The 27,575-nt window shown below is 41.5% G+C and overlaps 2 protein-coding genes and 3 long non-coding RNA genes across 7 annotated transcripts; 3 read left to right on the forward strand and 2 right to left on the reverse strand.

The window, feature by feature from the left end:
• Nucleotides 1–1,386: 1,386 nt before the first annotated feature.
• LOC145710293 (uncharacterized) lies at nt 1,387–11,288 on the reverse strand. 3 transcript variants are annotated; one of them, XR_014135030.1, is made up of 5 exons: nt 10,876–11,288; nt 10,265–10,600; nt 2,625–2,728; nt 2,018–2,575; nt 1,387–1,918 (listed from the first exon to the last, which is right to left on the reverse strand). XR_014135030.1 is itself a non-coding variant. In XM_081788027.1 (5 exons), the coding sequence occupies exons 1-5, from the start codon at nt 10,940–10,942 to the stop codon at nt 1,800–1,802; spliced, it is 1,113 nt and encodes a 370-aa protein (XP_081644153.1). In that variant the 5' UTR covers nt 10,943–11,288; the 3' UTR covers nt 1,387–1,799. The 3 variants fall into 3 exon arrangements, 2 of the variants coding, with proteins under 2 accessions (XP_081644153.1, XP_081644154.1); XM_081788027.1 differs by having other exon boundaries at nt 2,089–2,575; XM_081788028.1 differs by lacking the exons at nt 10,265–10,600; nt 10,876–11,288 and adding an exon at nt 3,039–3,239 and having other exon boundaries at nt 2,089–2,575.
• A 5,003-nt stretch (nt 11,289–16,291) lies between these two features.
• On the forward strand, nt 16,292–16,847 carry LOC145709933 (uncharacterized). Its single transcript, XR_014134967.1, has 3 exons — nt 16,292–16,375; nt 16,538–16,666; nt 16,709–16,847. It is a non-coding gene; the product is annotated as an uncharacterized LOC145709933 (long non-coding RNA).
• A 453-nt stretch (nt 16,848–17,300) lies between these two features.
• Nucleotides 17,301–18,343, forward strand: LOC145710298 (uncharacterized). The gene is made up of 3 exons (XR_014135031.1): nt 17,301–17,403; nt 17,448–17,502; nt 17,542–18,343. It is a non-coding gene; the product is annotated as an uncharacterized LOC145710298 (long non-coding RNA).
• Nucleotides 18,344–20,887: 2,544 nt separating this feature from the next.
• LOC145708817 (uncharacterized) lies at nt 20,888–21,494 on the reverse strand. Its single transcript, XR_014134860.1, has 4 exons — nt 21,371–21,494; nt 21,166–21,258; nt 21,028–21,108; nt 20,888–20,979 (listed from the first exon to the last, which is right to left on the reverse strand). It is a non-coding gene; the product is annotated as an uncharacterized LOC145708817 (long non-coding RNA).
• A 3,253-nt stretch (nt 21,495–24,747) lies between these two features.
• LOC145708818 (uromodulin-like 1) lies at nt 24,748–26,776 on the forward strand. Its single transcript, XM_081786515.1, has 9 exons — nt 24,748–24,981; nt 25,027–25,104; nt 25,149–25,297; nt 25,409–25,487; nt 25,627–25,738; nt 25,844–26,091; nt 26,128–26,347; nt 26,395–26,548; nt 26,591–26,776. Exons 1-9 carry the CDS (start codon nt 24,859–24,861, stop codon nt 26,679–26,681), a joined length of 1,254 nt encoding a protein of 417 aa, XP_081642641.1. The 5' UTR covers nt 24,748–24,858; the 3' UTR covers nt 26,682–26,776.
• The last annotated feature ends 799 nt before the right edge of the window (nt 26,777–27,575 follow it).

Raw genomic sequence — 27,575 nt, forward strand, 5'->3', positions numbered from 1 at the left:
TTCGGGCAGTCTGGCTGGTGCGTCTTCCGGATGTGTTTTACCATTGTGGAACGAGATGTTGTTTCATAATTCGTGTCGGACTGTTGACGACAGAGGATGCACTGAAGCCATTCATCTTCTGTGCATTTGAGCAGCATTGCTCCGCTGACATCTAACTTCGGGCAGATATTGATCCTCTCGTTGTACGGCTTGCAACGGCGATTTGTATGCTTGATTTTGTACCGTTTCTTGATTTTCTTGGTTATCTTTTCAAAAGTCGACATTTTTGTTGTTTCCGGATAACATTGCCCGCAGCGTGTATAAATACCGCGAGTTCGGTCGAAAGAGGGCGCCACAAGAGTGACTTCTCGATATTTTTCATAACCCGCAGCGATTTATCCAGAGTAATTATCCTCGAAAGATATCCAATGTTTATCCCCAGTGGCAAAGACTTTTTTTAGCTCTTTAGTTGTCTACAGCTTCTGTATCAATGCAGAGTAAAGCCACAGATAGCGAGATCAATGAGGTTGATTGTATACAAAATTGTTGATGTTTCGGAGATTGGCGATAATCGCGAGCAAAGCAAAGTGGCTCAGCAAGTAGCCCAAGTGGTCGGAATATGGAGTATCCTGTTGCCGGTCGGCCGCGGTTGACCACATTACCGTCCGGTACCACAAGGCAACGGCCTCCCTTCTGTATTAAGAGCCTTCTGCCTTTATTATTTAAACGCAATCAATCAGAACTCGCGAAAAGCGGTAAAAGTAAACAGAACTTCCAATTACAAGCTCGGAGAATATAAACGTACGATTATAATTTTTGTAAATATTTTAAACGCGCGCCTTGCGAAATTGCTTCTTCGGAGTAGATTATCTCCCGCCAGAGCTCCTCCCTTAGCCAAGCAAAGAATTTATTTACTAGTGGAAAATGTCAATTTGGCGAGATAGAAATAGTTAGTGTGTACTATTGTTAGTAAGCTTCTTTGGCGAGGTGCTAATCAGGCTGAGGCTCGAGTGTCGGATATTCCGGCTCTATCTTATCCGACAACCTTATTTGGGAATGGACAGCGCGTACTTGAGAATACTTCCGTTGCGGGGTGCCGTAGCGCTCTATTCTAGTTCCAAATTTTAAAGAGTTGCTCATCGCCCTTCAAAAATATAAATGAAGCTGATTATTTTTTTTGATTTTATTTTCACATATGATAATTGAGTGTTTGTGGTGATTGAGTGAAGTAACAATAACTGTATGTATGTGTTTAGTTATACTGTCATTTTGTTTTGTTGTGAAAATATCATTTTTTGTATGGTGGCAGAAGATTGAAACGAGCGTGATTTGGCGTCGAGATCAGAAATTTACATAAAATTGAAATTGCATAGATTGAAAAGTTGAAAGCAGGAAAAATAATAACGATTAAAATGGATAACGGTATTGTTTTGTGAAGCTGGCCACGTGATTTGGGCACAACCGTGGTTCCGGGCAGAGAGCAGAGTTTCGATTTTTCGAAACGAGTTAAGTTCGGGCACAGAGTTAAAAATGTTCGAGCTCACACAATTGCTTAGTTAAGCGCCTCTCCAGTGTTCGGCATTTAGTTACAAATATATAAAAGTTTCAGTCAATTGGTGACAGATCAAATGGTACATCGGGCAAGAACGGCGCGGCACACGGTTTTGTACTTAGTTAAGTTAGGGTCGACAAGTTTTGGCGGTGCCACGCCGAGCTGCGACTTCAACTCAAAAAGCTAAAATCGCAAAAGGCCCATTTTTGAGAGAGTAGTTACTGATAAGTGAGCTGGTTACTGGAGGGCTTGGACGTTTTTTTGTGTTTTAGGAACATAGTGCACCGTATTTGTAAACTTGGTTGGTTGAGGCAGAACTTGGTTCGAAGCAGACAGACTCACTTGCTGCAAAGTCGGGACTGGTAGTCGTGGTACTCTCACTGCTGCCTAAAGATGATCATAATTTTTGCACGCGAGAAGCAAAATGGATAAGAATCATGAGATGCCACTGATTTGCGACTTGTGAATGATGAAAATTCTACTCACTTATAATGGGGAACATTTGGATGAATAGTGGTGGTGGTTTTGTTTGTGTTGAGGTGATGTTCACAACAAACCTGGCTGTAACGCCGAGCTCACTGTCGATTCCTGCGAAGTGGGCGTCGTCGCCGCGGTGGGGAGCGAGGCGAGGGGGGATGCGTACGCAGAGGCGCCGTACTGCGGGTAGCCGGGATAACTCGACAGTCCACCTCTGGACGGAGAAGCACCGCCGTATGCTGCTGCAGAAGCGGCGGCAGCTCCATAAGGATATTGGTAAGGATTCACCGTTCCATAAGGCGTCGGGTAGCCACCAGTAGATGTGGGGAAGCCAGGTGGTCGAGAAGTTCCGAAGAGTCCAAGTGGGTAGCTGCCGGGGCACATTCCTTGCGTTGTGAGTTCCAAATGCTTGTCTTGCTGAAGGCGCTTCATCTTGTATCGCTTGTTCTGGAACCAGATCTTCACTTGCTGCGAAGTCAGGTTGAGCATTTGCGCGAGCTGATCACGCTCGGGTGCGGAGAGGTATCGTTGTTGTTTGAATCGTCGCTCCAGCTCGAACACTTGCGCCTAGAAGTGCTTAATAAGCGACCGGCTTCTTTTGAGAGTTAATTAGTACCTGACTGAAGAGTACGCGCGGCTTGCGACGGTTTCGCGGCGTTTGCGATTCGGAGTCATCCCCAGAGTCGCGACCGGACTGGTTGCCTTCGGTGTCTTTGTCGTCTGAAAAGCAAGATTAGCGAAGGAATGCATGTTTGAAAGAAAGTCGGAAAGGGCATGTTAAAATGGGGAAAACAAATTTCCGAACGCGAGCACTTTACCCGTGCATGTTAGTATCCGCAATTGCGCGAGGCGATTGAAACAAATCGCGCCACTCAGTAAACCCTAATCAACACCAGTGCTTAATTTCTAAACATGTAAAAATACTTGAAACTGTACATCTATTTCTCTTTCTCCCTGGAATTTATGAATTTGGCAGCGGCGTGAAAATGCGCTCTAATCAACGCTGGGTCAGATTCTAGGGCTATTGTACCTGAAGTGGTCGACGGGGAGGGCTCCTTTTTCGGCTCATAGTTGTAATTTTCGGTCAAGTGTGCGAAATATGCGCTCGGGTTTACTGTGTACTGGTGGTCTAATAGGCTCATCTCTAGGTAGGTAAGGTCAGCTCACGTCAAGTGTGTTGAGAGGGAATCCCAAGTGGATCTAATGAGGCCCTAGATTGTCAGTCTGGCTCTTAGGCGAGATGCACCGAACAGCGCCTCGCGCGGCCTTACAGTATGCGCGATCCGCGGAGCGTACCGCGGCGCGCCATCACCCGACAAGCACTTAAATGCATTGCCCTAATGCAACTCCGTTAACGATACGGGAGAGTGAGTCTCAGACGATCTGACGCCCGACGATCCCGGAGGACGATAATGAAGCTAAACAATGATTCTCGTGTTCATTCTCTAGACAGATAACACCACAATTTGTAAACAAACTCCGAACTCCCACTCATGAAAATTAAAAGCTTATCATTACTTTCTCATTTGATAAATTGTTGTATTCGCTTGATAGATGTTGTTTGCAGAATAATAGGCCTTTCTCGATTTTCTCCTATCCTTGAGATTTGTTCTACTTACGCAAGAGAAGTAAGATGGGAGCGTAAATAAGTGGTAGTGATTCAAAATTATGAAAAATTCACTTCTTGAGGTTTATGGAACGTGCTTCACAAATTACGCAGCAGGTGATAATTAGTTCCTCAGTGAGGGTCCTTCATTCAATCGAGAGAGCTCACTTTACCCGAGCTCAGACTTTTATCTAGGGTCCTTAACATTCGTGCTCAATACCCTTGAGAAGAGCTCAACACGTCGGATTTCCGCTGCGTACTCTTACGTGAGCCCAAATTCTACTATTAATTATAGGCAAGTCATTGAGCCGGATAAGTACTCTATTCTGAATCCACACACAGTCCTAGATAAGGCTCGCAGGAGTCCTTGTTTCAGCTTATCTCCGTGATTGGGTTCAATTTGCCTTTCTACATTCAGAAGCTCTTTCCCGTGTCTTCCAGAATGCGTGTGTGCCCAGACTGTCGTTTCCCATGCGCGACTCACAATAATCGCATTTGGGCACAGTTTCTATTCAATCAAATTCACATTCGGGGGCACGAAAAATAGGCCCGTCGAACAAAAGCTCCACTGATAGCCCTTTTCAACACCCCTGCCGCATTACAATTTCGAATCCTTATCAGTAAACGCTAAGCACCCGCTGCGAGCAGCGTATGTGCCCAACACGGTCAAAATAGACTTAGCGCAGGCTGACAGGGGATACAGAAGCTTCAGGTCAAGAAATTATTGTTCCCTTCCAAAAGCTCTTATCTAATCATCTAGCTGTAATCCGCTGACGAATTCAGATAATTTGGGCGAGCAGGTCGAGCGCAAGTTTTAGCTCTGGGAGGCGAAAGTGTGCGATAAGGGGACTTATGGGGATTACGCTGGTCAAGTAAAACCGTGCGGCTCAACCGAGTTTTATCGAGCAAGACGATCGGCTCCACTGTGTTTAGACGAAGGCGACAGTTTACAGTTTGTTGCTCCTCGCCACGAGCGCAGTCCTGCTGATAAGAGATTACAGTCGCGATTTTGGGACTAACGAGCTCATGTTTCTCCTCGCTATCTACTCAGAAGGCCGTGTGAAAAAGTCAACACTTCAGGAGAAAACGCCTCACAGGTTTTATTTTCGTCGTTTCACTGAGTAAGGCTAATATTTACATTCTAGTGTTTATCTGCCAGGAACGGAGTGCAAGTGCCTGCGCGCTTTCATCTTTCAGATTCGATGTTCCGGCATCTTAGTTACTAAAAATGTCTGCGGGTAAGGAGCTACCCCGCGGCCAGCAACCTTGGCAAATCGGAAGAAGGGAATGGGGAATGGTTTTACCGAGTGAGTCGGATTCAAGTGGCGGTTACTGATGCGGCCCTTGTGGCACTTGAGTGTGTCTGTTTAGGCGCTTTCCCATCAAACGAGCAATGTCGTTTTTGATTTCGCTACTCGCGTTTTGATTCCTCGCCCTTCCCAATCTGCTGTTGGTTTTAGCCCGGCCATAAACGTCACCAAATGCACAAACAGGTTGATCCGGAGCATGATCCTGATTTTGATCAATCGAGTGGCTGTTTACGCTGGAGACAGCAGCGCTCCAAAATTATAATCGTAAACGCGCTCTCACGCTCGTGCCACTAACACACAAACAATTAATAAAAATTTCACGCACCGCAAAATACAAGTGATCGCAGATACTGATATCAGCAGCGAAAGTGCAGATCAAAATTCACAGATAGATGATCGTACGAAAGTCTGATGGTCAAAATTGTAATGAAAAAAGAGGGATCGCAGAGATATAAGCCAGAATTTGAATATAAACCTATGAATTGATATTAGTTCAATAACTGATAAAGGAAAGCCAAAATAGAAGACGAAGGAAATTGTTCCTCAGCGCGAGCGAAAAAAAGCGGTGAGGCCGGCTGGTGTTCTGGACGGCGGACATTAGGCGGATTAGCGTTTTTTTCCTGAGACTTAATTTTTTGAAACTGATTCTGAAAACTCAAGTACCCGACTCGGCACTGATCAATGGATCAAGTCTGTGTGCTCGACTGAGCCCATTCTTCGGTAGAACGGCGCCACAGTCGAAACACTAGAATGATAAATGCTACGACCCGGTCGGTGCGGCTCGGGTGCGCACTCGAACCTAGCGTGAGGTTTCATGATCGATGCTGGGCTCACTATCACAGGGAAGGGCACTTGAGATTTTACCATCTTTGGAGTTTCGTTTACGTTTCGACATGAGAGCATCTTTTCTAACAACTATCATTAACCCGTATTTTTCCTGTATTATAAGAGCTAAACATCGAGAAGGAAATATACCTGGCGGAGGTTCTCAAGGGAAATTAGCACAATTTTATAAAGCTTCCGTTTAGCAAAGTTTTTCAAATCGTGTCATTCAATATCTTGAGAGTCAAAAATTCGTCTCGATTACGACTGAGAACTGTGCATTTCCGCGTTTATTTTTAAACACTTTGCAACTGAGAAAGCATGCACGTTAAATCTCCCTCGCACATTTATATTGTTACGATAATAGGATGATGATATGAACAAGCAGCGAGAGTAAGTGTTTATGCTTTGTTTTTAAGATGCTGCTGGTACAAATAATTAACACTTAGCTCGGCGCAACGTTGATCAACTTTGTCGTTCGGCAGGTGAGTGCCCGGAAGTACCCACTCAGCTAGCCACTCGATACCCGATCGATGCACCGGTTGCTACCTATACCCTACCCATAGCGTTATGTTATCAATACAACTCTAAAACTGTATTCTAAAAAAGTTCTATTGTAAGAAGACGCCCTAAAAATTTTCGGCTCTTGTTTCGATAACGTCAAAATGTGTTAATTAGTATCCGGCGAGTGGCGGAATGAGCACCTTTACTATCGGTAGTCCAACTTCTTTCCTCTGCCAGACGATTTATCTCTTCTCTTGAAACTGCATTGTTCTAGCTTTTTTTTCAAAAAAAAGTGAATCATACTCTTCGAAGTGCAAAGTGAGTTGCACTTGCAAGAAGCCTCCTTGAGAGCTCTTATTCCGATAACGCTTCATTTGAGTCCTTTCTCTCTCAAACTAAGTACCTTATTCTTAAAGCACATCTCGTGTCTAAGTCGTGTAATAAGCTAAACACATTTATGAGAGCGTTATAAGATAGGTACATCCGCTCCAGACTGACACAGTGGAACTCTTAACTTTTGCATTTCCACTTCCATAAGTCCGTCCAAAATACGCTCGCTGAGGTGGCCCGCTTTCGGAGGATCGAAATTCAGATGCAAACAATGCCAACAAGAGAACAAGAGCGCAAGTTGCTTAGCTCCTTGAATTAGGTCGTCAAAGGCTACAGCGTAATCCACATTCGAAACGTTATTTCAAAATGTTTGACTTCAATAAGTAGCGATCAAACACTTCTTTTAATAAAATGAGCTACTCGTTATGAAACTTGGTGAATCTCAGAAAATGGCAAGGAGATAAGAGAAGAGTGCCCATTTGTATGCAAGAGGAGGGAACAGCGAATGTATATGGCTTTGATAATTGATGGGATCTGTATTTGATAGGAGAAGAGCTTGTGGATAGCGAAAGACGGCGGATAGCACCAACAGCACCAAAATAACCACTTTTACTCGGCACTTGAGTTTCAAGCAGATCAAAACAAACTGGCTAAGCGAGCGCTAGGGGCGCAATATCCTCCGACCGGTGAGCTCCAGCATCGCCGCTCTAGAAGTGCCAAGCGACCACAGAGAGATACGAAATAATCGATCGTATCAGTCTTCGAGTGCTTATTTGACCGCAACAATTAACTGATAACGGCTTATTAATATAGGCACCTAGCTTCTTTGTGGCGCTCTACCGTAAATACACCGATCGACCGCGATTTTCCCAGCGCGGATTAAACCCCTCCATAAACCCACAAGTGCTCCACTTGACTTATTCCACCACCCGGTTTAAAGTATCAGATATAGAAACTTTCTAGCCTCACCAGTCTCGATTCGTGAGATAGAAATCTAAGCGAACGTTGAATTTTAAAATTTTCAAACTATTCTGATTAAAGAAATGCGAAAGAATCTCGAGTGGTCAAGAAGGAAAGCTTTGATAAAAGGATCATCTTTTGCTCATCCACAGACCTCAACATAAGGTCGAAGATTATTAGAATTTAACTTTCAGCGGGAATATAAAGGCGAATAAGCGGCCCTAAGAGAAACTTAATTACAAAGTGGGCTAGATGAAAAGTTAAAAACTCGAAAATTAAAAAATCGCCCGTTTGGTGGTGCCGTGGCGCCTCGGCTAGCTCCACCACCACGGCCGGAAAATAGTTGAAAACAGCGATAACAACGCCCCCTACGGCAGAGTCGCACCACAAATGCGCCTTCGTGTAAAAATATGTGGATTCTCAAGTGGGTACATTTTAATCGCTCCGCCAGTTTTGGCGCTCTCTCCTCGGACGCACCACCAATCAGCAGCCACTCTACCACTTTAGATTCACTTCATATGCTGAATATTCACAAGTGCTCCTGACCAGCCAAGTGTATACCAACGAATAATTTTAGATGATGGCTTTGTAGCCAGCACTTAGATACACCGGTATATGCCGGTTTATTTTCATGCAGTATTCACTAAGATGCACTCTTGCCGCTTCCTGAAACAAAAAATCTGCTAACTATTTCGTTCTTGAAAACGTGATATGCCAAAAAGAGGTGCGAAGTTTTGTTAATGTTAATTCTTATAACGTGACGGTTTCATATGATTCTTCCATTACTCTTAATTTCATGATGATAATCGTTACATTCTTCAGTGAGACTTTGGAATGTTAGGATTACGGTTATGTTAGTTCCTTTATGAATTCAGAAGAGGGGCGGCATCACTCTCGGGGCACTTAGTTCGGGTATCCTCACTTCACCTTGTATCCACCTGGGCATGAATAAAGCAAAGTAGACGGCAGCTCAACCAACGCTTTGGGCCACTTAGACGCCGTGTCAGGTCCTTAACCCTCGACCCGCCCTGTTACGATAACGTCATCGCGTAATCTCTTCACGATCTCGCTTCTAAATGCGTTTCTTTCTTCTCCGAAGGTAGCGTGTGATTTCCGGGGACTTCGTTAACCCCTTGACGTTCACGTAGCCATCTCCGCAGCTACGCCGGTTATGGCATTTTAATTGAACCGTCGAGCCCAGCGGTGATATAAGAAAGCGGCTCTAAGTAGCCGTCGTTCACTTTGCCGATTGCCAGGTCAAGTGCCACTGGAACACATCACCGCGCGCGCACGCACAGACCAACCGACACTCCCACTCATTCACCACTCACTCAATAACCAACAAATCAAGAAAATTCTAGCACCCAACTTCTAGTTCTCTATGAAACGCATATTACGTTAGTAACAGTCCCGTTTTTATTGACCTTTCTTTAGAAAATTATCTTTCTTTTTTGAATTCAAAAACCCAACCAGTAATATTTAACTACTATTCATAAAATGAAAAGAGGCTTCACTATGAAAATCAACATAATCTATGTGGCGTAGTGCATTTGTTGCAGAGCAACGAAAATACTTTTAGAAGTTCAATGTTCTATAAAAAGTAAAATTCGCGAATGAGCAATGAGTGTGAATTAACCCGTTGCGCCCTCAATCGAGCAAACATTTCAAAAAAGTGTCGCGTGTTTTCTAAACTCGCTGTGTTGTCTAGTAGACAAGTTGATATATGTATAGGATGCTTGAATTATTGGTGGCTGCTTTTGGCTGCAGAATAATGAAATATGTAAACTGAGTTGTAAATAAAATAGTCAAAACAGAGATGGCTTTGGCACTAGTGTCGTTTCAAGTGGTCGGCGCTTAGGCACACTTGAGAGGCAAATTTTTAATACTCAGCCTCTCTACTCTGAATGAAGAATTAATAATTTCCAGTGAATCATTAATGCTCTTAGCAGTTATTATTTTACACTACTTTTTCTACGAACTGTTCTTCCTCTTTTGCTTTCATGGCAATTTTTCTTTCGAGTTTGTGACTCGAAAAATTCTCTCGCGAGGGAGAGTTTTTAGAAAAGATATCAAAAAGTAAGTCTGTGAGGCACCGAGAAAGTATTAAAGTATTAATATTGAGCTTGAATAACGGAGAAAACATGGTGAAATCTACCGGCGCGACAGAAGGGATACTGTTCGTCATCAATATTGCAAGCTATCAAAAATAAAGAATTAATCTAAAACTTCTTGGAAAGGAGGATTCGCACCTCGTCTTACGTTGATTTGACATGCTCAGCGTGATCTTGTTTTAATGAAAATTTGAAATTATCACTTTTCTTATTCCCAAAAGAGGAAAGAAAAAGTTGAGCCCCGGGTAAAACCTTAAATTTCGCCCCTGCCAAAAAGCACTTGAGAATGCGCCCTCGTGCGGATTAGAGCTTCAAAACGTCAATTCCAAAACAAATTACCCGAAAATCGGAAGCTTAAAAAACGAGCCCAGTACATAAGATGCCCAGAATGAGCGAAAAATAGAACATTCATGTAAACTAGTGAAGACATTTTTCTGATCTCTAAAAAGACGTGTTCTCGGTCTTCTAGCACTGTCTGCTCCGTCAAAATAATGTCTCCAAAGTCAAATAGAACAGTGGCAGGGCACTTGAGTCGAGTGACAGTAAGCGCACTGCTCATCCCCACCCTTGCCGACGATCTCTTTGTTATGTTCTAACACGGTTTAGCGCTTACCTCCGTTTTCAGAAAGCCTCTCTTGCTTCGTACTTTCGGACTCAACACCTTCGGCCTCTGTCTTGGTCGTTTCGTTTAGCAGAGTCATCTCTTGTATTTTCGGACTTGTGCTGGGAGCTGTACCGTTTTCCGTGTTGGTGCCGTTTTCGCCACCGCCAAACGTAGAGCTCGGCGTCGGACTTTCGAAGCTCAGAGATGTCGGAAAGTTTTCATAAGCGCCGTTTGGATACGAGCTGGGAGCGTAATTATTGTAAAAGCCCATCGAGTAGAGAGAGCTATCGCGATCTCCCTGTCCCGAAATTAGGTCCTTGACTGTAAACGGGTGTCCGGAAATGCCTTTGAGAGAAGGTTCAACGTGTAAAACTACGAGCGCATTCATCGCCCTCAGCGTCTACCACCGGGATGCGTTATTTTGGAGGGTTTCGCCTCTCTAGCTGGATTTGGAGATTTCAAACCGGAGCCGACCGCCACCCGGTTGGATGAATTCTCAAGTGGTTAGACTACGCCCCGAAGTGAGCAACTCAACGGCCCTCAACTCAACTCTCGGCTCTAGCAACATGCTAGTAAGAGTGATAAAAGAAACAAAAGAAAGAAAGTAAGTTGAACCTTGCCTAACGTTCCCGCGGCAGCCGCCGCTGCTGCAGCAGCAGCAGCCCCAGCAGCTCCAGCCGAGAACATACTCGGCGGGAGATCTGAGGCTATACTCTCTTCTTTGGTGGCGCTTATCGTTGCAATTTTGACGATCAGGCTTTCCTCTTCCTTCAGTTTCGTCTTCGTTACTCTCTATATTTTTCTTCGCAGCTTGAGTGATTCTTATCCTCGGATCTCTAGGTTTCTTTGAGTATCTGTGCTTGTTGCCCTTAGGGGAGTGGCTGCTTATCTCTTCCACTGATGTTGTACTGCTGTTGAAAATGAGTGATGCTCTCGTCCTTCGTATGTAACCGAGCGTTCCTTCTATCCCTGCGGCCGAGAGGGGCGACGGGGGTAGCTCAATTTGCCTAAAGCCTAGCTCTGGCGCTCCAACCGACCGGCGCTACACCGCGCTACCGCGATCCTATACACAACACCGCCGCCGCCAACACTCAGATACACTCACCTACTGTCCTTGATATAAGAAGAAAACAAGTAAATCCAATAGAAATCCATCTTTTTGACCCCTCCTTCGTTTACTCGAGCCGTTCTCTTCGTTGATTTCAATATTGAATAAACAAGAAAGAATGGGGCCGTTTGTCATTCTTAATTATGATTATAAATATTTCTGAAAGCAAATGGTTCTCGTATACAAGAGCTGATCCATAGATTAAGAAATCTATTTGGGGTTTGAAAATTTCAGTTCGAACAATATAAAACGCCACAGCGTTACAAAGACATCTTTGCAAGTAGCTGGGATGTGAATCTTCTAAAATGAAGAGTAGACCGTTCTGAGCAGTCTGTCTTCTGCAACTTTTAACCAGATAAACGAGCTCTAACCGGTAAGACGAGTTATTTGTGATGCGCATTAGGCGATGTGTGCCACTCCAAAAAGGGCGTAATTCAAGTGAGTTCAAAGTAGAGAAGCTGCTCAATTGAACAAAGTGCCGATATCTTCGCACCCTTATCTTCATTATTTAAGAACCAAAATAAATATCATTCTTTTTATTTAATATCAGCAATTTTTCGGCACTTCGGGATAAACGTTGGCACATTGATCTTCTTATTCAAAATTCACGCTAGGAAAACTTCAATACCAACCAAGTATTTAATAACAGTAGTAGGAAAGGTGCAGCAAAGAAAACCTCCATCAATTGATAATTAACAAATTGCAATTAATATTGCAGCAGCGAAGATTTTGATTACAGAGTGCTTCCAAAGCTCCGAGATTCAAGAAAATCGCTAATTTTGGGAATTATTGATAAGAAATGGTAGTGCCTGCCCTACTTCCACACAACTTTTACCGAATCACGAAAGAAAACTCCCTGAATTCTTCAGACAATCATATTATTAGATCGCAATCCAACAAATAGAAAAATGAAAACATTACTAGTTAACAAAGGTGTTCTCATATGATACGAACAATTCACTTGTTCAGCAACTGGTTTAATGAGTTCTACGGCTATTTCTTTTTGTCCCAAGTATTGGAAGACACAAATGGCTTTGCTCATGAAATTCGGAATTAGAAAGCACAAAGGAAGCCGGCAAAGAACGAGTGCCCAATCGAACAAAATTAGAAATTTTGGAAACAGAGAAAATTTCTAGTGCAGGAGGCTCGAAATTACTAGTTGATTAGTTAGTTGATTTGGAGCTAGACGAAGTAGTGGCCAGCCCGTCGAGAGGCCCTCCAAAGAGCACTCGAAGCACGGAGCCGAGTTAAGTGCCCTGAAACGCCAAAACAGAAATCGCAAAAACGCAACTTTCTCCTCCAGATCTACGCTCGATTCTTATCAATCAACTTCAATTTCTGCTCCTCCTTTGGCTATTTAGCAAGCAAACAATAACCATAATATAAGCACATTTCATTAACCAGCATTTAACAAATTATGCTTCATGACTATGTAACATAGTCTATGTTTCTCTCGACTTTTTGGGAACTGAACTGACTGTAAAAGGTTTACTACGATGAATTTAGAAATCTGTTTTTTTTCTCTCTTAGGTTTCCCGTGCCAGTGGTACTATTTAGTATAGAAAGAAAAAAATGAAGAAGCCAAAGATATTGTGATGGCGACAGGGGATGATTGGTGAACGGCAGAAAGAAGAGATTGTTATAACAGAAATCGAGCCTGAGTGGGTGCTTGAGTGGGTGATGGAAGAGCGAAGTTCGATGGGAACACACGTGACAGCGAACACTCAGCCTCTTCAAGAGAAATTTACGCTGAAATCATTTTCAGGAAATCTCGATCGCCAATGTCGCTCAACAGCGGGCGAAGAACAGATCGAGAATCTGTTCTGGGGAGGGGCTCAACTCAAGAGTGCCTCATTTATTATTCCTTTTGTTACCCTCAGGAATTTTGAAGAAAATCGAAAAAATTGCAACGAAAATTCCAGTCTCGTTTCAACTTCTTACGCGTCTCGTTCGACTTGTGCCAAGATTTGTAAATTGTTTTTTGTCTGGCGATGATTAGCTCAAATAAATGTATATTTTTTCTTTAGAATTTCTACGCTTCTTGCTAGAATTCACCTAGAGGAGAATCGTGCAAGCATCAATCTTGCGTAAAGAAACAAAATTTTAATCGAAATATTCAAGTGGCGGTGGATGTTATCATCAAGTGGATGCTCCTTCTTCTCCTTCCCACAGACGCAGCGAGAGTCTAATCACAAACTTTCAAATTTTGTTGCTGGTTTATCCATTCTCCTTTTAAGCCGGTGAAATATAAGTCCACTTGAGACCCTTTTTAAAAATCTGGAAAAGGTGGAATTTCGCCGCTTTTTTAAATCTTTATTTTTCGAGGGTTTCAAAAGGGGATTATTTCTGTTTTTATGAGAATTTTATTATTGAAAAACAGAATTGTTTTATTTTTAATATTTTTTTTTCTGGTCGATGCTCTTTGCTTATTCTTCTTTTGTCTCTACTTCAACTCTACTGGATGATGTTTTGGGTTAAAATAGACCTAGCCGGAGTACCGAACAGATGCAAAATTAGCACTGGAAAGTACTTGAGTCTCTGTTTTCGGTTTTCGACGTTTTGGAATAATTCGGGAACTATTTTGGTTTGTCCAAGTGTCTCGAGTGCCACGCTGCCTCTCAAAAAGGAACATAAAATTGATAATAGCCTGAACCTGCTTATCGAAAATTACCTGTGCCAAGCAGATCAATTTGTTTTTACTCGCAAAGAATCATTGAATCCTTCTCTATTACATTTCATATTTCCCCTTGGCAAATAAAATTATCAAACGAAAAGTTCCACGGGACGATATCTTCTGTCTCTTTCAGTCTCCTCATTGACTGTTTCTTCCGCTATGCACTTTGTGGTGCTCTTCTTCGTTCCTGAATTTTTACAGAACCGAAACATCTGCAACTGCCGATGATCAACCAAATCAGACAACACGGAACCAACATCCCAACCAATAGCGACACATAAAGAATTACGATCAGAAAAAACGGAAGTGAAGCAGTAGAAGATCGCCTTTTGACTCGTAATTAAAAATAAATGTCATTTAGGGAATCATAGGCGATATAAGAATATTTCTATGATATTATACTTTGAAATGGCGTTCCCAGAGTTTTTAAATTTCAACTCTAGACGGGCACTAAAACTCTTCCCATCGTTTCCGCTGCTAGGTAGATTGGGAAAGCGAGGAAACTTTGCGAAGAGGGGAAAATTTATTTCTTCGCGCAAGTGTCCTCGCTAGCACCGCCGTCGATGTTTTCATGGTGAAGTGGTGGCGGCGCGAAATTTCGCAGCTTGGCTGCTTCGCCAATCTCAAATATTTTCTTTTCGTTTTGAAAGGCGGCTGCTCTGACGCCAACCCATCAATTAAAACCACACACACTTAGTGGCTCTAATTCTCAGCTCCTTCCAGTACATTTACCGGTTCTTCAAGTCAGTTGAAGGGAAATGCACTTGGTATCTCTTCTCGATGTGTACTACTTTTTAAAGGGTCGACGAAGCGAGAGTCCGATGTGCTTTAATCTTAGCAGTGGGTGGTTTGGAGGGAGCTTATCGTTATTTCAGTGAAGTGTTTTATCATGCTAATGCGGATGAAGCGAGCGACAAAGCCCCAATATCGATTTTTACTCTATAATTGAGGCTAATAACACGATGTTGAGATCGAACATATCAGTATCCGTTTCGGGACAAAGGATGTTTTTTCCTACTGGAAAGGGATGTTCAAAGTCGGCGCCACTTGAAAATGGATTTTGATTGGCCGCTGCCCAGGCAGAGAGAGACACCCAGTGGCACTTGGCTTATCCGCTCGGCGGGGCACTTTTGCCTTCCCAAATATTATTACACGAATCTTTTTGATTATCAAACTCGAGTGCAATAAAATCAAATAGAAGCAACTTTCTATTTATTATCGTGTCTACAGCGACAGCCTTGAAAAAGCAAGCCTCTCAAGAGGACTTAATGTTATTGACTTGCAATATGAATATTCGAATTTGTTCCGTGTTCGTTGCTGCTGGTGCACAATGGTGTTTGTGTGGGGGTACTTAGCCAAGTGTGCGTTTCCAAAGGCATAAAGAATGAATTTTTGAGAAATCGGCGACGACTCTCTTGAATCTCTGAATTTCGACGCCGGATGTGGCAAACCCATACCTCCCCAGAACAAAGGGCTAAATCTAAAATAGCCTCACAGATACACATTCAGTCTCTGCAATCATGAAACGCACTAGAATCATGTTGGCAGCTCCACATTTTAAAGTTGAATTTGAAAATTGCTATTTTCGTTGAAGGTGAGAATTAATCTTTCTCGAGTTTAGAGAGATAGAAATCCAAATAGCGATTCCGGTCGAGATCGACAAGTGGCTTGTTTCAAGTGGACTGCAATTTTCTCGAAATTTTAAATTGGCTTAATTGACACCTCGCTAGCTATATTTTAAAAAAAGCTGGTTCAATCGTTCGCGTTCGCAGAGCTTGGCACAGATTACTGAAAATGCAAATTCGTTCAATTTGGCAGTCCATTCGCCGTGCAACATCCTCGTCGCGGTTTTCTTCTTCTTCCAGTTTCAGCTTGCCACTGGTCAATATTAATCCGTGTTCGATATTTTTTACATTTCGTAAAATTCGACATCGTGCATAATCGCGCCGCATCATACAGTTATCCCTGCTAGACCGTGATTGAGGTAAAATTTGCGACTTTGGAATTCCAGTTTTCTTGAGAGCAGAGCGACCCTAATCAAAACTGTCCAGGTATCTGACGAGTTTCGAAAAAGTTCATTGTCCTAGCCTCATTTTACCTTTGGCGCTTTGTTTGACAGGGCACTTTCTGGCTTCCCAGGGGCTGTCAGATGTCCCGAGAAGATGTCGACAGGTACTTCCTCATCAGTTCCATTTCGCACATCGCCATCTAGTGGCACCTAGGATGAAGGGAAAGGATGATAGTACACAAGTATCAAAACCCGCGACGAAGAAAGAGCATAATTCTAAAGAGAGTAAGCGGAAGAAAAATGCGAAGCTTCTTTATCGTGTCTTTATTGGTCAGGCTTGGCAAATATCTGAACCCCATAAGATATGATAAACTTTCCTATTCTACACCAATATTAATCCGAGATTGAATTAATTAGATAATTTTCTTGAGAAGTATCTTCCTATAGAGATCGATAAGTTCTTATGAGCCTCTTTTGCCAAGTCAAAACAAGCTACTTTCATGTGCAGATGGAAAAGAAAAAGAGCGAAAAAAGAAAAAGAACAATGACAAACAAACGAAAGGGGCTTGGAAGAAATGCAAGAATCTACTGAACAATGGGGTCGTATCGAAGATACCAAATGTAAAACACTTTTAAGCGATTTTAGTTTGAAAAAATTTTAAGAACAATGATGGGGTTGTCCTCGTTGAGTGCAATACTGGATATGATCTTTTCGTCAATGGTGAAAAGGTCTTCGGCGCAAGAGAAGTGGGATGTACCAATGATGGTTTCAGAGAGACTGTTGTTTGCGTCAAAGTTTCGGTCACTAAAATTGAACAAGATTTATTCTGAATAATAAGTTCTTAATAAATGACCACGTTGAAGATGAAAATGTTCCAGTGACGACAACAACCGCTGTGAGTACAACAACTCGAGGAACAACGAAGGCTCCCTGGAACGGAGTGTTTCCTCCGGGATGCGTCCAGCCTGAAGCCGGCGCTGTTCAAGTCAGTGTGATTGACAGATTCAAGCGAAACGGAAAGTTTGGCTTCGTGATGAACATCTTCACAACTGTGAGTCTCCCGAGCATTTTTTCAAATACCAAAACAATTATAGTGGACTAATGAGTACTCGATTTTGCTTCGATTTTCTGGCTCACCTGGTGGTGCGAATTTTCAAACTTGGAACCTTTCTTATTGGGGCTTCTACTTACCAGGAAATAGTTGCTTTTCTTTGCTATATATTCAAAATGCATCAGACAGTGTAACTATTACGAGACTTCATTCTCTTTCATTCCAAGGAAAAATACGCCGATTTCGACTTTGACGATCCAAAGCAATTCGTCATTGTCGCTGAAAATATGAGCTCTGAGGAGATTCGTACGTAAAAATTAAACGTTTAAGATCGTTAAATCTTTCGTTAGCCGAAGTAATGCTTCTGAATGGCCATAATCACGCGCACACATGTTTCAGACAAGGGTAAGTCAATGGAAAAATATGAGATTTGAGGATTTCTAGGTTCTCTCGCTCCTCCCATCAAGATTCGCACCCATCGATGATAACCGACCTGACAACATCTGTGAAGCTGAAAGCAAACGGAAATTCTGTGAAGAAAGCAAAAGGCTGGAAATCGCCCTGATGCGGTCTCTTTTTTCTTACTAACAATTGTTCCTTTTTTCTGATGACCCTCAACTAACTGAGGTATCGGAAGGTGAGTCGGCCACCCAGACCTGATTTTTAAAAATGATAACAGCTGCATGAGGAGCTTCAAAGACCAACAATGCCAAATGCTACCTGCTGAGTGATATAGATCTGCATCGGCCAAAGAGAACACTGACTTCGAATTCGGAAATTTTTCGATGAGATCTGTTTCCCAGTCAGCAAATTGAGACCAGATTTTGAGAATATTGCTAAATTATTTAAAATATTTCGTAAATCATTTCTAAAAACAAAAACCTTTCTAGCCAATCGTCGTCCTGCCGGGATTGTTGGTCCGAGTGTTCCAACCTGTATGTTGCTTGAAATTTCCTTTTAATGATACCATTTCTGATTAGATCCGAAGATTTTCACTTATTGAAATACCGGAAATCTGATGGGCAGCGCACTCTCGGTCGAGGAAGGCGCTGAGTCGCGCTGATGGAGGAGGACAGTGCCCACCGCCAGGTGTAAACTCCTCCACGGGCTCTTCCTTTGCCCGACTCGACGCAACGCTTGTTTCAAGTTGAGCCGATGAGTTGGGGTTTCCCCAAGTTGGGTAAACGGCGATTTGAAAGAACGAAGGAAGTTCTATAGATTTTGTTCTGAGAACAGTACATATTATAGTTCGTATTTTTTCGTTGCCAAGTCCAAAAATTTGCGCTATCAGCTCGTTGCCCTGATGTGATACTATACAAGACCGGAGGAGAAGAAGAACATCGACTGTAAGTGGCAGCAACTGCAGTTATTATCTCTTGGTACGACGGATTAGAGAAAGGAGGGGCCATTGAAAACAGATTTTTATTTGCGAATGCGGCCCTTTTGCCCTGCACCGTACCGATTTCATATGCTGATTATAGTCACTTGCTCCCCTGGGCGATGATTGATAAGCCGCGTTGTGCTGAGAGAACGTTCCAGCTGTTATCATTTTTAAAAATCTGGTCTGGGTGGCCGACTCACCTTCCATTCCCCCAACTAACTTATCTATACTTGATCCATTTCAGCTCCTTTGAAACTATTAATGAAAATATTCTCATTTTTCTATCCAATACTAATTTATTGCTTTTGTCGAAATTCGCAGGGATGACTTATTTAGGCAGAGTTTCAATAAAATTGACAGTAAGCAAAAATTTGACTATCAGTCGTTGTAAAGCTTGAGGATCTTTCGTTGGGTGAATGGAGCGCGGCATGTTGGGCATTGCTTCTGAGGAAGAGAAGAGAGGCAGCCGAAGCATGCCTTGTGTCCGCATGGATAAATAGCGGCTTCTGGGTGCATCTCACCGAATTTTCCGAAGCAGATTTTGCAACTCGCCTTCTCGTCGTCCTCTTTTTCTTTTTCCTCCGGCTTGGAGGCATCCTTGGTCTTTTTCTTCTTTTCAGCAATTTCTAAATGTTTTTAATGCAATAGGAAAACGGTAAAATTCATACCGAAATCACATTCATACTCCTTCATCCCATCCTGAATGAGGAAGAAGAACCGCTTGTGAGCTTTTCTTCGCGTGTCCGTCTTGATCGTGGCTTTTTCGTGGGCATCTTTGCTAACCTCTTTCGCTTTCTCGAGGTCTAGTTTCACTTTCTCGAGTTCCTTTTGCAATTCCTCCGTCTTTTTATCGGCCTCCTTCTTGTTCTGAACAGCAACTTTTTCTTCCTCTCCGACTTCTTCGCAGATTTTACTGACCGCGTAGAGCATCTTGGGTATAGCTTAAATTCAGTAGTTAGTAGTAGTAACTTCTTAGACAGCGTCAATAAAGATTTAGAATGCTTTCTTCTTTCAATGACTCATGTCGGGAAACATTTGTACAATATCGGACTTACAGTTTTTATCAGTCGATTTCGAAGCGTTTTTACAGCAGGCTCCAAGGATGTATTCTCGGTGGGTGAGATTTTCAGATCCACAGCTACCAGGGCACTTAAATTTCGCATCACTCTCATCAAAAACTGCGTCCGTTTTTTGAGGAAAAAGTACGAGCATGCAAGACTTGCAATATCGTTGACCATTGATATCTGTAGTCGAACCAGGAAACCTTAAAATTTGATTGATAACTTATTATGAATCATAAGTTAACATTTATCATTAAATATTTTATTCAAATCATTAATTTGATTAAGGACCCCCCCGTCAGCTTTTTCCTTCGAAAAGTTGAAATTTTTAAAAACACTATATTTTTGGTTCTTAATGCGTCCTAAGGTTAAACTTGCTTCAAAAAGCTTTGAGGAGGAATTTTTGACCAAGGAAAATCAATATTTCTCCCAAAATTAGGGCGAATTCGTCAATTTTTGGCGAAAAGTCCAATTTTCAAATGCGATTTTGGGGGTGAAGGAGTCGAGATAGACCCCCAAAAAATGAAGCCTCAAAATCGTTTTTTGACCCGTAGAATCCATTACATAGTTGAGTTTTAGCGCTCGGAATTCTTTTCACAAAACTCAACTATTCTCCAGATTTCTTGTTTCGTCGGTCACTTTCCTCTTTTCAGAAACTTTGTCTTCTCCTGGAGTAAGTTTGGCGATTTCAATAGTGGGTTACCGAAGATAGACTTTGAACTTCGAAAGATCTATCAATAATAAATCCAGAAAACTTATCAAAACCGTCAACTTCACCGGACATAATAATAATATTTTTACATTTTTAAAGCCATTATTTGTAGGCAAAGCATCTGCGTTTCTGTTTTGGTGAGTGAATACTGTACTGAAGCTCAAATAGATAATCGTCAATCAAAGTGCAAAGTGGAAGTAGAATAGGAGTAATTTATTAATTTGAAATTTGCGAAGAGTATATATCAGTGCTCAACTGTCTGCGGCTCTGTTTCCAGCCGCTTCTCATTCGATAAATCCTTCTGGACCCGTGAAAAAGCTCTCCGGACTTGACTTTTCAGCTGAAACCGTCATAATAAGGTCATTTAGAGTCTGTCTCACCATTCTCTCAATCTTCTTCTCCAGATTTCCGAAGTCGCCATGGTCACCCATCTGCGCGCGAAATTTTCGAGAGAGCTTCTTGCTAAGATGAACTTTACATGGCTTGAAAAACGAAATCATCTTCCTTGATTTCAAAGAGTGCGATTTTTAAACCGTGCCTTCAGTTCGTTGAATCAGATCGTTGAAAACGGCATAAGCTACAAGAGGGTTGCTAGAACTTAGCTTTGAATATAATTTACTATTAAGAGAGAGAAAATTAAGTAACCCAGCCTTGGTCAATTTGGTCGGCCATTTCGTCTTTAAATCCCTTCAAGGTCTGGTTGAAGACTTCAAGTTGACGTTCCTGCTCTATCAATCATATTCAGATCTGGCTCGTGTCACTGGCTCAGAGCTTACCTTCTCGAATTAGAATGAGGCTCTCCTTGATGTCCAGCACGGGGTCCGCAAACTCGAGTTCATCGCCGGGCAGCTCGAGCTCTAATACTAGTTGAGTTTATTTTCACTTTTGAAGAAAAGACAAAGCTAGACTCTCACCGAAAGGCTCACTCTGTGAAACGGCTTCGGCGCATGTAAAAATAGCAAAAATCCAAAATGCAAATCTAAGTGTCATTTTGAGACAGCGTGGCTCTGAATACTCTTGCTCAGTTAAGGACGTCGCTTCTAACCGGAAGTCAAGTTGGCTCTCTCTATTGTGGTTAAATATCAGCAATCGACTGGAATGTCTGCATCTGCTCTCTACCTGTGTGCCCAAACGGAGTCCAACTATTTCCGAACGAAATTTGTCTTCTTTTCCCCTTTTAGCTAGTTTTTCTTAATCGTACTTTGAAATTTCTGTCGCTTTCTTTGGCGTTTTTGACTTCGGTTGCTGCTTGAACAGCTTTCTGACTCTTATGGAGCGATTATTTGGTTGTTTATACAATTTGGATACACAGCGCGGCGCTACTTACAGGATTCTTTTTTCAACTATCACTTCCGTAATTGCTCTTTCTCGTTTGCCTCTTTTTACACAGCGAATTTATGATAAATAACTTTCATTGGCATTTTTATTGATCGTATTTATGAAGCATGAGCTTTTTTTACGTATACTGTTCTCTGTGTATTATATCACAAAAATCACATTCCCAATTGATCTGAAGCTCTGTCATCATTACAGTCACTGGAAATTACTTCGGTTCCAGGCACTGCATTAACACACTCTCATAAAGATTTCCAGTAATGATCAGGTGTATTGATATAAGAGAAAAAAAAGTTCACGCCAATCGGAAGTGTTTGATCAGCTTCTGAAGCTTTTGCATTTCCGTTTTCCAAAAGGAATTTTTTCTCACCGGAATATTTAATCGCGATAAGCTAAGTACAGATAAAGAAAAAAATAATGTACAGGACCTGTGTTTCAAAGTCGCTAATTTGAAAGTTTAAAAGTGCTTGAAAAAAAGGCTATATTGGAAAGACGGGATTTTCGGACTCCGTGTCGGAGCGCTTCAGGGTCGATTGTTGCTTCACCAGACTTTTGCGACTGACGCCGTTTTGGAATTGTACTGCCGGCGCTCGACCATTGGGATTAGCCATTCCGTTGACCTAGCGTTTAGTTAAAATTCCATTGCTTGAATGATTTGGAAATTATCACTGATCATTAGTATTGCTAAGTGTACTGTAAATACACTCAAAGAACGATAAATTCTGTATAAATTTAATCTATGACAGTATCCTTTGAATGATCTTCGGGATTCCTTTAATCTAGCGAGGATATCCTTGTCTTCGGAGAGATAGATAGGGAGCTTTTAGGTGCATAATTAAAATAATATATCTCAAATGCTGAAGTTGCTATACTTACGATATTATTGCGCGGCGAGGCGAAAGGATGCGAAAACTGCACGAGGGTGAAGTTCGGGTGACAAACTGTAATGTACACGAGCACGAGGAATAGTAAGCACAGAATCAAGCCGATGGTTGACGCAATCACTGAATGCAAAATGAAGGATGATTATTGCTGACCACCGGGGCAACAAAAGCCTATTTTTCCCGAACGCTTTCATCGATCCGACCATGAAATATTAATGCTTTATAGTTTTATGCGATAAATTGAATAATCTCACGACCGCAGCCAATCTGCCGCATATAAATTCGGCATACTGATTAATATACTCTTTCTTGTGAAACCAGCTTAATAACAATAAAGTAGCCTATTGTAAGAGCTTTGTGGAAACAATTTTTCATGTCTTTGACGGAGGTTTTTGATAATATCTGACGCAATTTTTAAGAATTTATTAATAATTAAGACCATTTCTTCGTCATTTCTAGGCTTCTATCAAAGATGAAATCATTTAACTTAATTACAAACTTACTTAGAAGCATTTTTTCGTCCACTTTGAAGCGTTTGTTGTATTCCAAGTCCATTTGGTCATATTTGTCGAGTGGTTTAATGTATCTGAACTGGTTGGAGGTATCCCTCGTCTGTCTCCCCGCATTGTTCTGTATCATCCTGTCTTCATTATTGCCCGCGCTATCTTAATGTTTTCTCAGTTTTCACTGTTCAGAATATTGAATCGTCGAATATCTCTGCCCGCGCTACAAACATGCCACGGGCTTGCTTGCTTGTGAGACCGATTTTATATCAATAAATAATATCAATAAATAAAACTTCAATTAGTCCAGTCGCCCATAAAGCGTCCCGCTACAGGTTAAGATTAAACAAGGAATAAATAAATTTTAATTAAAATACCCAGCTACCCGCTCACATCATCACGCTCCGGGGCAGTTCAAATGCCTCCCCGTCTAAAGCCCTCGCGATTCCTCAAACTCACTGTACTACCGTTCCGAAATTAGAAGCCTTTCTATACACTAGAAATTTAAAGAATTCTTGCCATGAGTGAAATAAACAGCGGTAGGTTATGAACCGGAAACTGACCACGAATACGTTTAAAATTGCGCAAAAGATGAGACATTAACTTTCTAATTTCTGGTGATAAGGGAGTGATAAAACGTAAATAAAATTGTGGTTCTTCAGTTTCACCTTTATATAGTTTCGCTTCTTTCGATTTTCTCTCTTTCTCTTCCTTTGGTGGAGGAATCTAATCGTAGCTAATTATATCAAGAATATTAAAGCAAGTAGCTGGATTTACATAGAGCCGGCTTGTAAGTTTTGTATGCACTGTTGAACGGTAGCGTGCATTAAGACATTACCATTTCTTTTGAATCTTTAATTTTGACGCTCAATACGGAATGAATCCTTTGGCCCCCGAGATCTATCCCTAACTAAACCAATCTAAAGCGCGGCTCTCATTTACTTACATACTCTACTCGTCTACTTTTCAGCTGCACTCAGATCAACTACAGTTGATGCTGCTTGATTTTCAATTTGATTGCCAATTATAGGAAACCAGTTAGACATTATTGTATTTTCAATATACTATCGAGCTTCTTTCTTTTAACATTTTCGAATCCTTATAAATGTCGTATTCTATCTTAAGAAAAAATAATTTTATCTATTTAACTATTCGAATTTTTAAAAAGATAAAAAAATTCAATTGATTAGAGAAAAATTACCGTTTGATTTTCTGTTTGTCTCTATTTAATTTTTAGGCTTGCCATAAAAAGTGGTTTCACTTTCTGATTTAAAAATGCTTCGATTTGGTGGAAGATAAAAGCCCAGCTGCCATACCTCCTAATAAGAAAACTTGAGAAATAGTAATGACGACGGGGAGACGCGTGGAAACGCATGAAGGCGTCGGATTCGATACATAGAACTGTCAGCAGCATGTTTCCCGCGTTTATACGATATTACACTCTAACTGCAATTGAGAATTCAATCTGGACAAGGCTACTCGATAGAAATACAATAATTGTATTATTGATTGATTATTTTTTCTTATTCTTTCAATTCTAATGTGAAGGTAGATGAATTAGAAAGTTGAAAGCTTTCTAGTGCTGAGCATTTTTATATGACTTAAATCCTCCTAGAATCTAAAGTTACCTTGGTCTGTATCCACTTGTTCTCCACCTTCTAATGCTTTTCGTCGTTTGATAATAGGCTGCTTTCTAAAAGTAAATTACCGATAATAGCTCAATTCCACTACTCAAGAAGAATCATCCTCACATTACTATTTTCGAACGCTAATCGACCTCGCTCAAAAACTAGAGAAAAAGCTTTTTTCAAGACGATTTTCTCTTGGCTCTCATTCGGGAATAAAATTAAGAAATAGAGAAAAAAAGAAGCTGAAATCACTGTATATGATACTAACGGTCGTATTTGTGACCAATATTGCATATGGCCAGAAAGTGATATTTGATAGAGTCCAACCGTTCCAGCATGAGTCTCTTAATATCGCCGACACAAACGTCGGAGAAGTAGAGGTTTGATACAGTTACTTTTCGATGATTTCAGTTTTGCCATTTCAGGTGACATGCGCGCCGAACCTGATGTGCATTACCTTTGGAAACAACAACGAGTTCTTCGCACGGGACATCATCACCAAAGTCAGCAGAAGTTATGCTTGCTTCTAGGTCTAAAAACTTTTTAGGAAAATTATTCAGCAGAGGACTTCGCGGTGGAGAATCCATGTGCGGCAGAACGAGAGTTAACCGACGAGTCGTCGAAATACTGTGTTCATCCTGACTGCCCTTTTACAGATGGCTTTATGAAGAATGGGACCCACGCAACATTCAGAACAAAGGATTGAGTTCTCAAGACAACATGCATTACCGTACCAACATCTTCCTTATAAATTAGCTTCAGATAGAAAGTTCTTCGCTTTCTCTTGAATCCATTGCACACTCGACAAAAGCTGCGAACATCGCAAAACTACACACAAGTATTATTTGAAGCTAGCCCTAAGAATCAAATCGAAATCAACTTCCAGGCGAGTCTCAGTTCGCAGTCAATTTTAAACCCTTAAGAGGCCTTATGTCGCCTCAGCGTCGATATTATATTGATCTAGTAAAAAAATAGAGAATTAGAAAAAAGCTAAATTGAATCTTCTAAAATGACTTTCTTTGTAGTGCAGCTATCCCTTGGAAGTTCTCCTCACAAGGGATTTCACGCTCAACTACCAAGAAATAACGATTACAGAACAGGGAAACTTTGCGGCTAGCATGTATCTTTATACAAAAGGTAAAGCATTGAATTATAGTGAACTAGGCGAGTCCGGTCGTTATTTCAATCAATTCTGATTCTTCGTTGCTTAGACCGTTTAGTACATTTGATGAAATATTCTAGATTTCGGAAACGTCATCGTCGATACCAAACCAATCCTCCAAGGAAAAGATGAAAACGGCGCGATCAGTCGAATCTCAGCAGAAGTACAACTGTTATCTTTGGAGAAGTCCGGCATGTTCGTAGAATTGCGAGACTGCTGGGCGACCCCAGATGCAAACTCAGCCAACATTAACCGCGTTTCTTTGATTCGTAACGGTTGCCCGGTCGAAGATAGATCGCTTAATGTCCTTATCCATAATTCAGGAATTGTTGAAACTTTTTCAAATTAGAAAAATTGATCAAAGAAATTACAATTAGACAAAAGTAATTATCAACAAGAAAAAGCGGACGATTACTATGCCCGCTTCAGCCATGATATTTTTGCTTTTTCTTCTTCAAACGAGGTTCATTTGCATTGCTCGATTGAAGTTTGTGCGAATGATTGGTGCAACACCGTCAATGATAACTGCCAAAGCTCTTCCCTGCGGAGAAAAAGACGCGCTATTCGTGGAGAAGTTCAAAAAGGTTTATTCAAATATGCGTCTTTTTATTTTCATCGAGTCAAAATTCAGTCACTGAACTTGTGATCTCTGCCTCACCCGCCTTCACGTACGACTACCAAGACCCTTCGCTTCGTTTCGTCGATGGACATCGCGACGATGAAGATATTATCAGAACAATTTTAGATTCTAGCGCAGGCGTCACCGCTGATTTCTTCTCCGTCAGGTTAGTCAAACATTTTTTCTACCATAAATTATAGTCTCTCAGTCTGTTGAGCGCACTGGCAGCTATGGGTACACTCTTAATCATCCTCATCGTGCGCGTTGTTCAAAGATCAAGGCGATTCGAAAAACTGTAAGAAAACTGCTGTATTTTATTGGAAACGACTCTGAAGAATGCTCGAAACATGAAAACGACATGTTCTGCCCTGAAATTCCTTCTCTTCGAGATCCAAAACTAAAATAAACATAAAATAGTGAAGCAAACTTTTGATGTATGAGGTGATAGCTGATTATCAAGGCGAACTCTCATCTCGCGTGTCACAGTCAGACTGGCACTGGGTTCTTTCAACGATAGCGACGTGCTTTCTTTCTTCATTCTCATTGAACACGTGTCAAACCCAGAAGAGCATGTTCACGAGCAGTCACACAACTTTTCATGCAAGAGATTGAGCCCAAGTTCCGTTTTTTTGAAGTTACAAACATGAAATCAAAATGGCCAATTTTCACTTTTACTCTTTGATCTGAGCGCCATCTTTATTGTTATGGCGTTAATAATGATACGCACTCGCATAAATGATCGTAAATAAAAACTCTTGACAAGTGAGAGATTTCGTAGCAAGAATAAATTTTGAAATAATTATTATTTTTCTATAGTGAGAGCTCAAACGTTAAATAGTTCAGAAAGGTGAAATAATAGTGCTTTGAATCCTGGGGCAAAGTCTTCTGACTTCGGCGAAAAGAATTCGCCGCGTTCAGATATTCGCGGCTCCGCGCGGATCATCGGGCAAACACCGTGTGTCACGTCCACGCAGAGAGCACTACGAAAATTTCACTCCCCTCTCAAGTGCCCCCATTTATTATAATTAAGCCTAAATCGGACATGGGCATTGGCAGTGGCAAAGCAACACGTGCAAATACAGAGATAGAGAGAGAAAGAGACCACAGTCGTCGCATTTTATCGTTTTTATAGAGAGAACAATGCGAGTTCACTTCAAACATTTGCTGAAACGGATTTACTTTGAATACTTTGT

Source organism: Oikopleura dioica, chromosome XSR (assembly GCF_907165135.1).
Source record: "Oikopleura dioica chromosome XSR, OKI2018_I68_1.0, whole genome shotgun sequence".
NCBI classification, from domain to species: domain Eukaryota; kingdom Metazoa; phylum Chordata; class Appendicularia; order Copelata; family Oikopleuridae; genus Oikopleura; species Oikopleura dioica.

Coding starts and splice junctions, on each gene's coding strand:
- LOC145710293 (XM_081788027.1), bottom strand. CDS start 10,942: ATGTTCTCGGCTGGAGCTGCTGGGGCTGCTGCTGCTGCAGCAGCGGCG. Junction 10,601..10,875: donor GGCTGCCGCGGGAACGTTAG/GCAAGGTTCAAC, acceptor CTTCTCTCAAAG/GCATTTCCGGACACCCGTTT. Junction 1,919..2,088: donor GAGCTCGGCGTTACAGCCAG/GTTTGTTGTGAA, acceptor GATCATCTTTAG/GCAGCAGTGAGAGTACCACG.
- LOC145708818 (XM_081786515.1), top strand. CDS start 24,859: ATGATACTAACGGTCGTATTTGTGACCAATATTGCATATGGCCAGAAA. Junction 25,105..25,148: donor CACGGGACATCATCACCAAA/GTCAGCAGAAGT, acceptor AAAACTTTTTAG/GAAAATTATTCAGCAGAGGA. Junction 26,549..26,590: donor GCTGATTTCTTCTCCGTCAG/GTTAGTCAAACA, acceptor ATAGTCTCTCAG/TCTGTTGAGCGCACTGGCAG.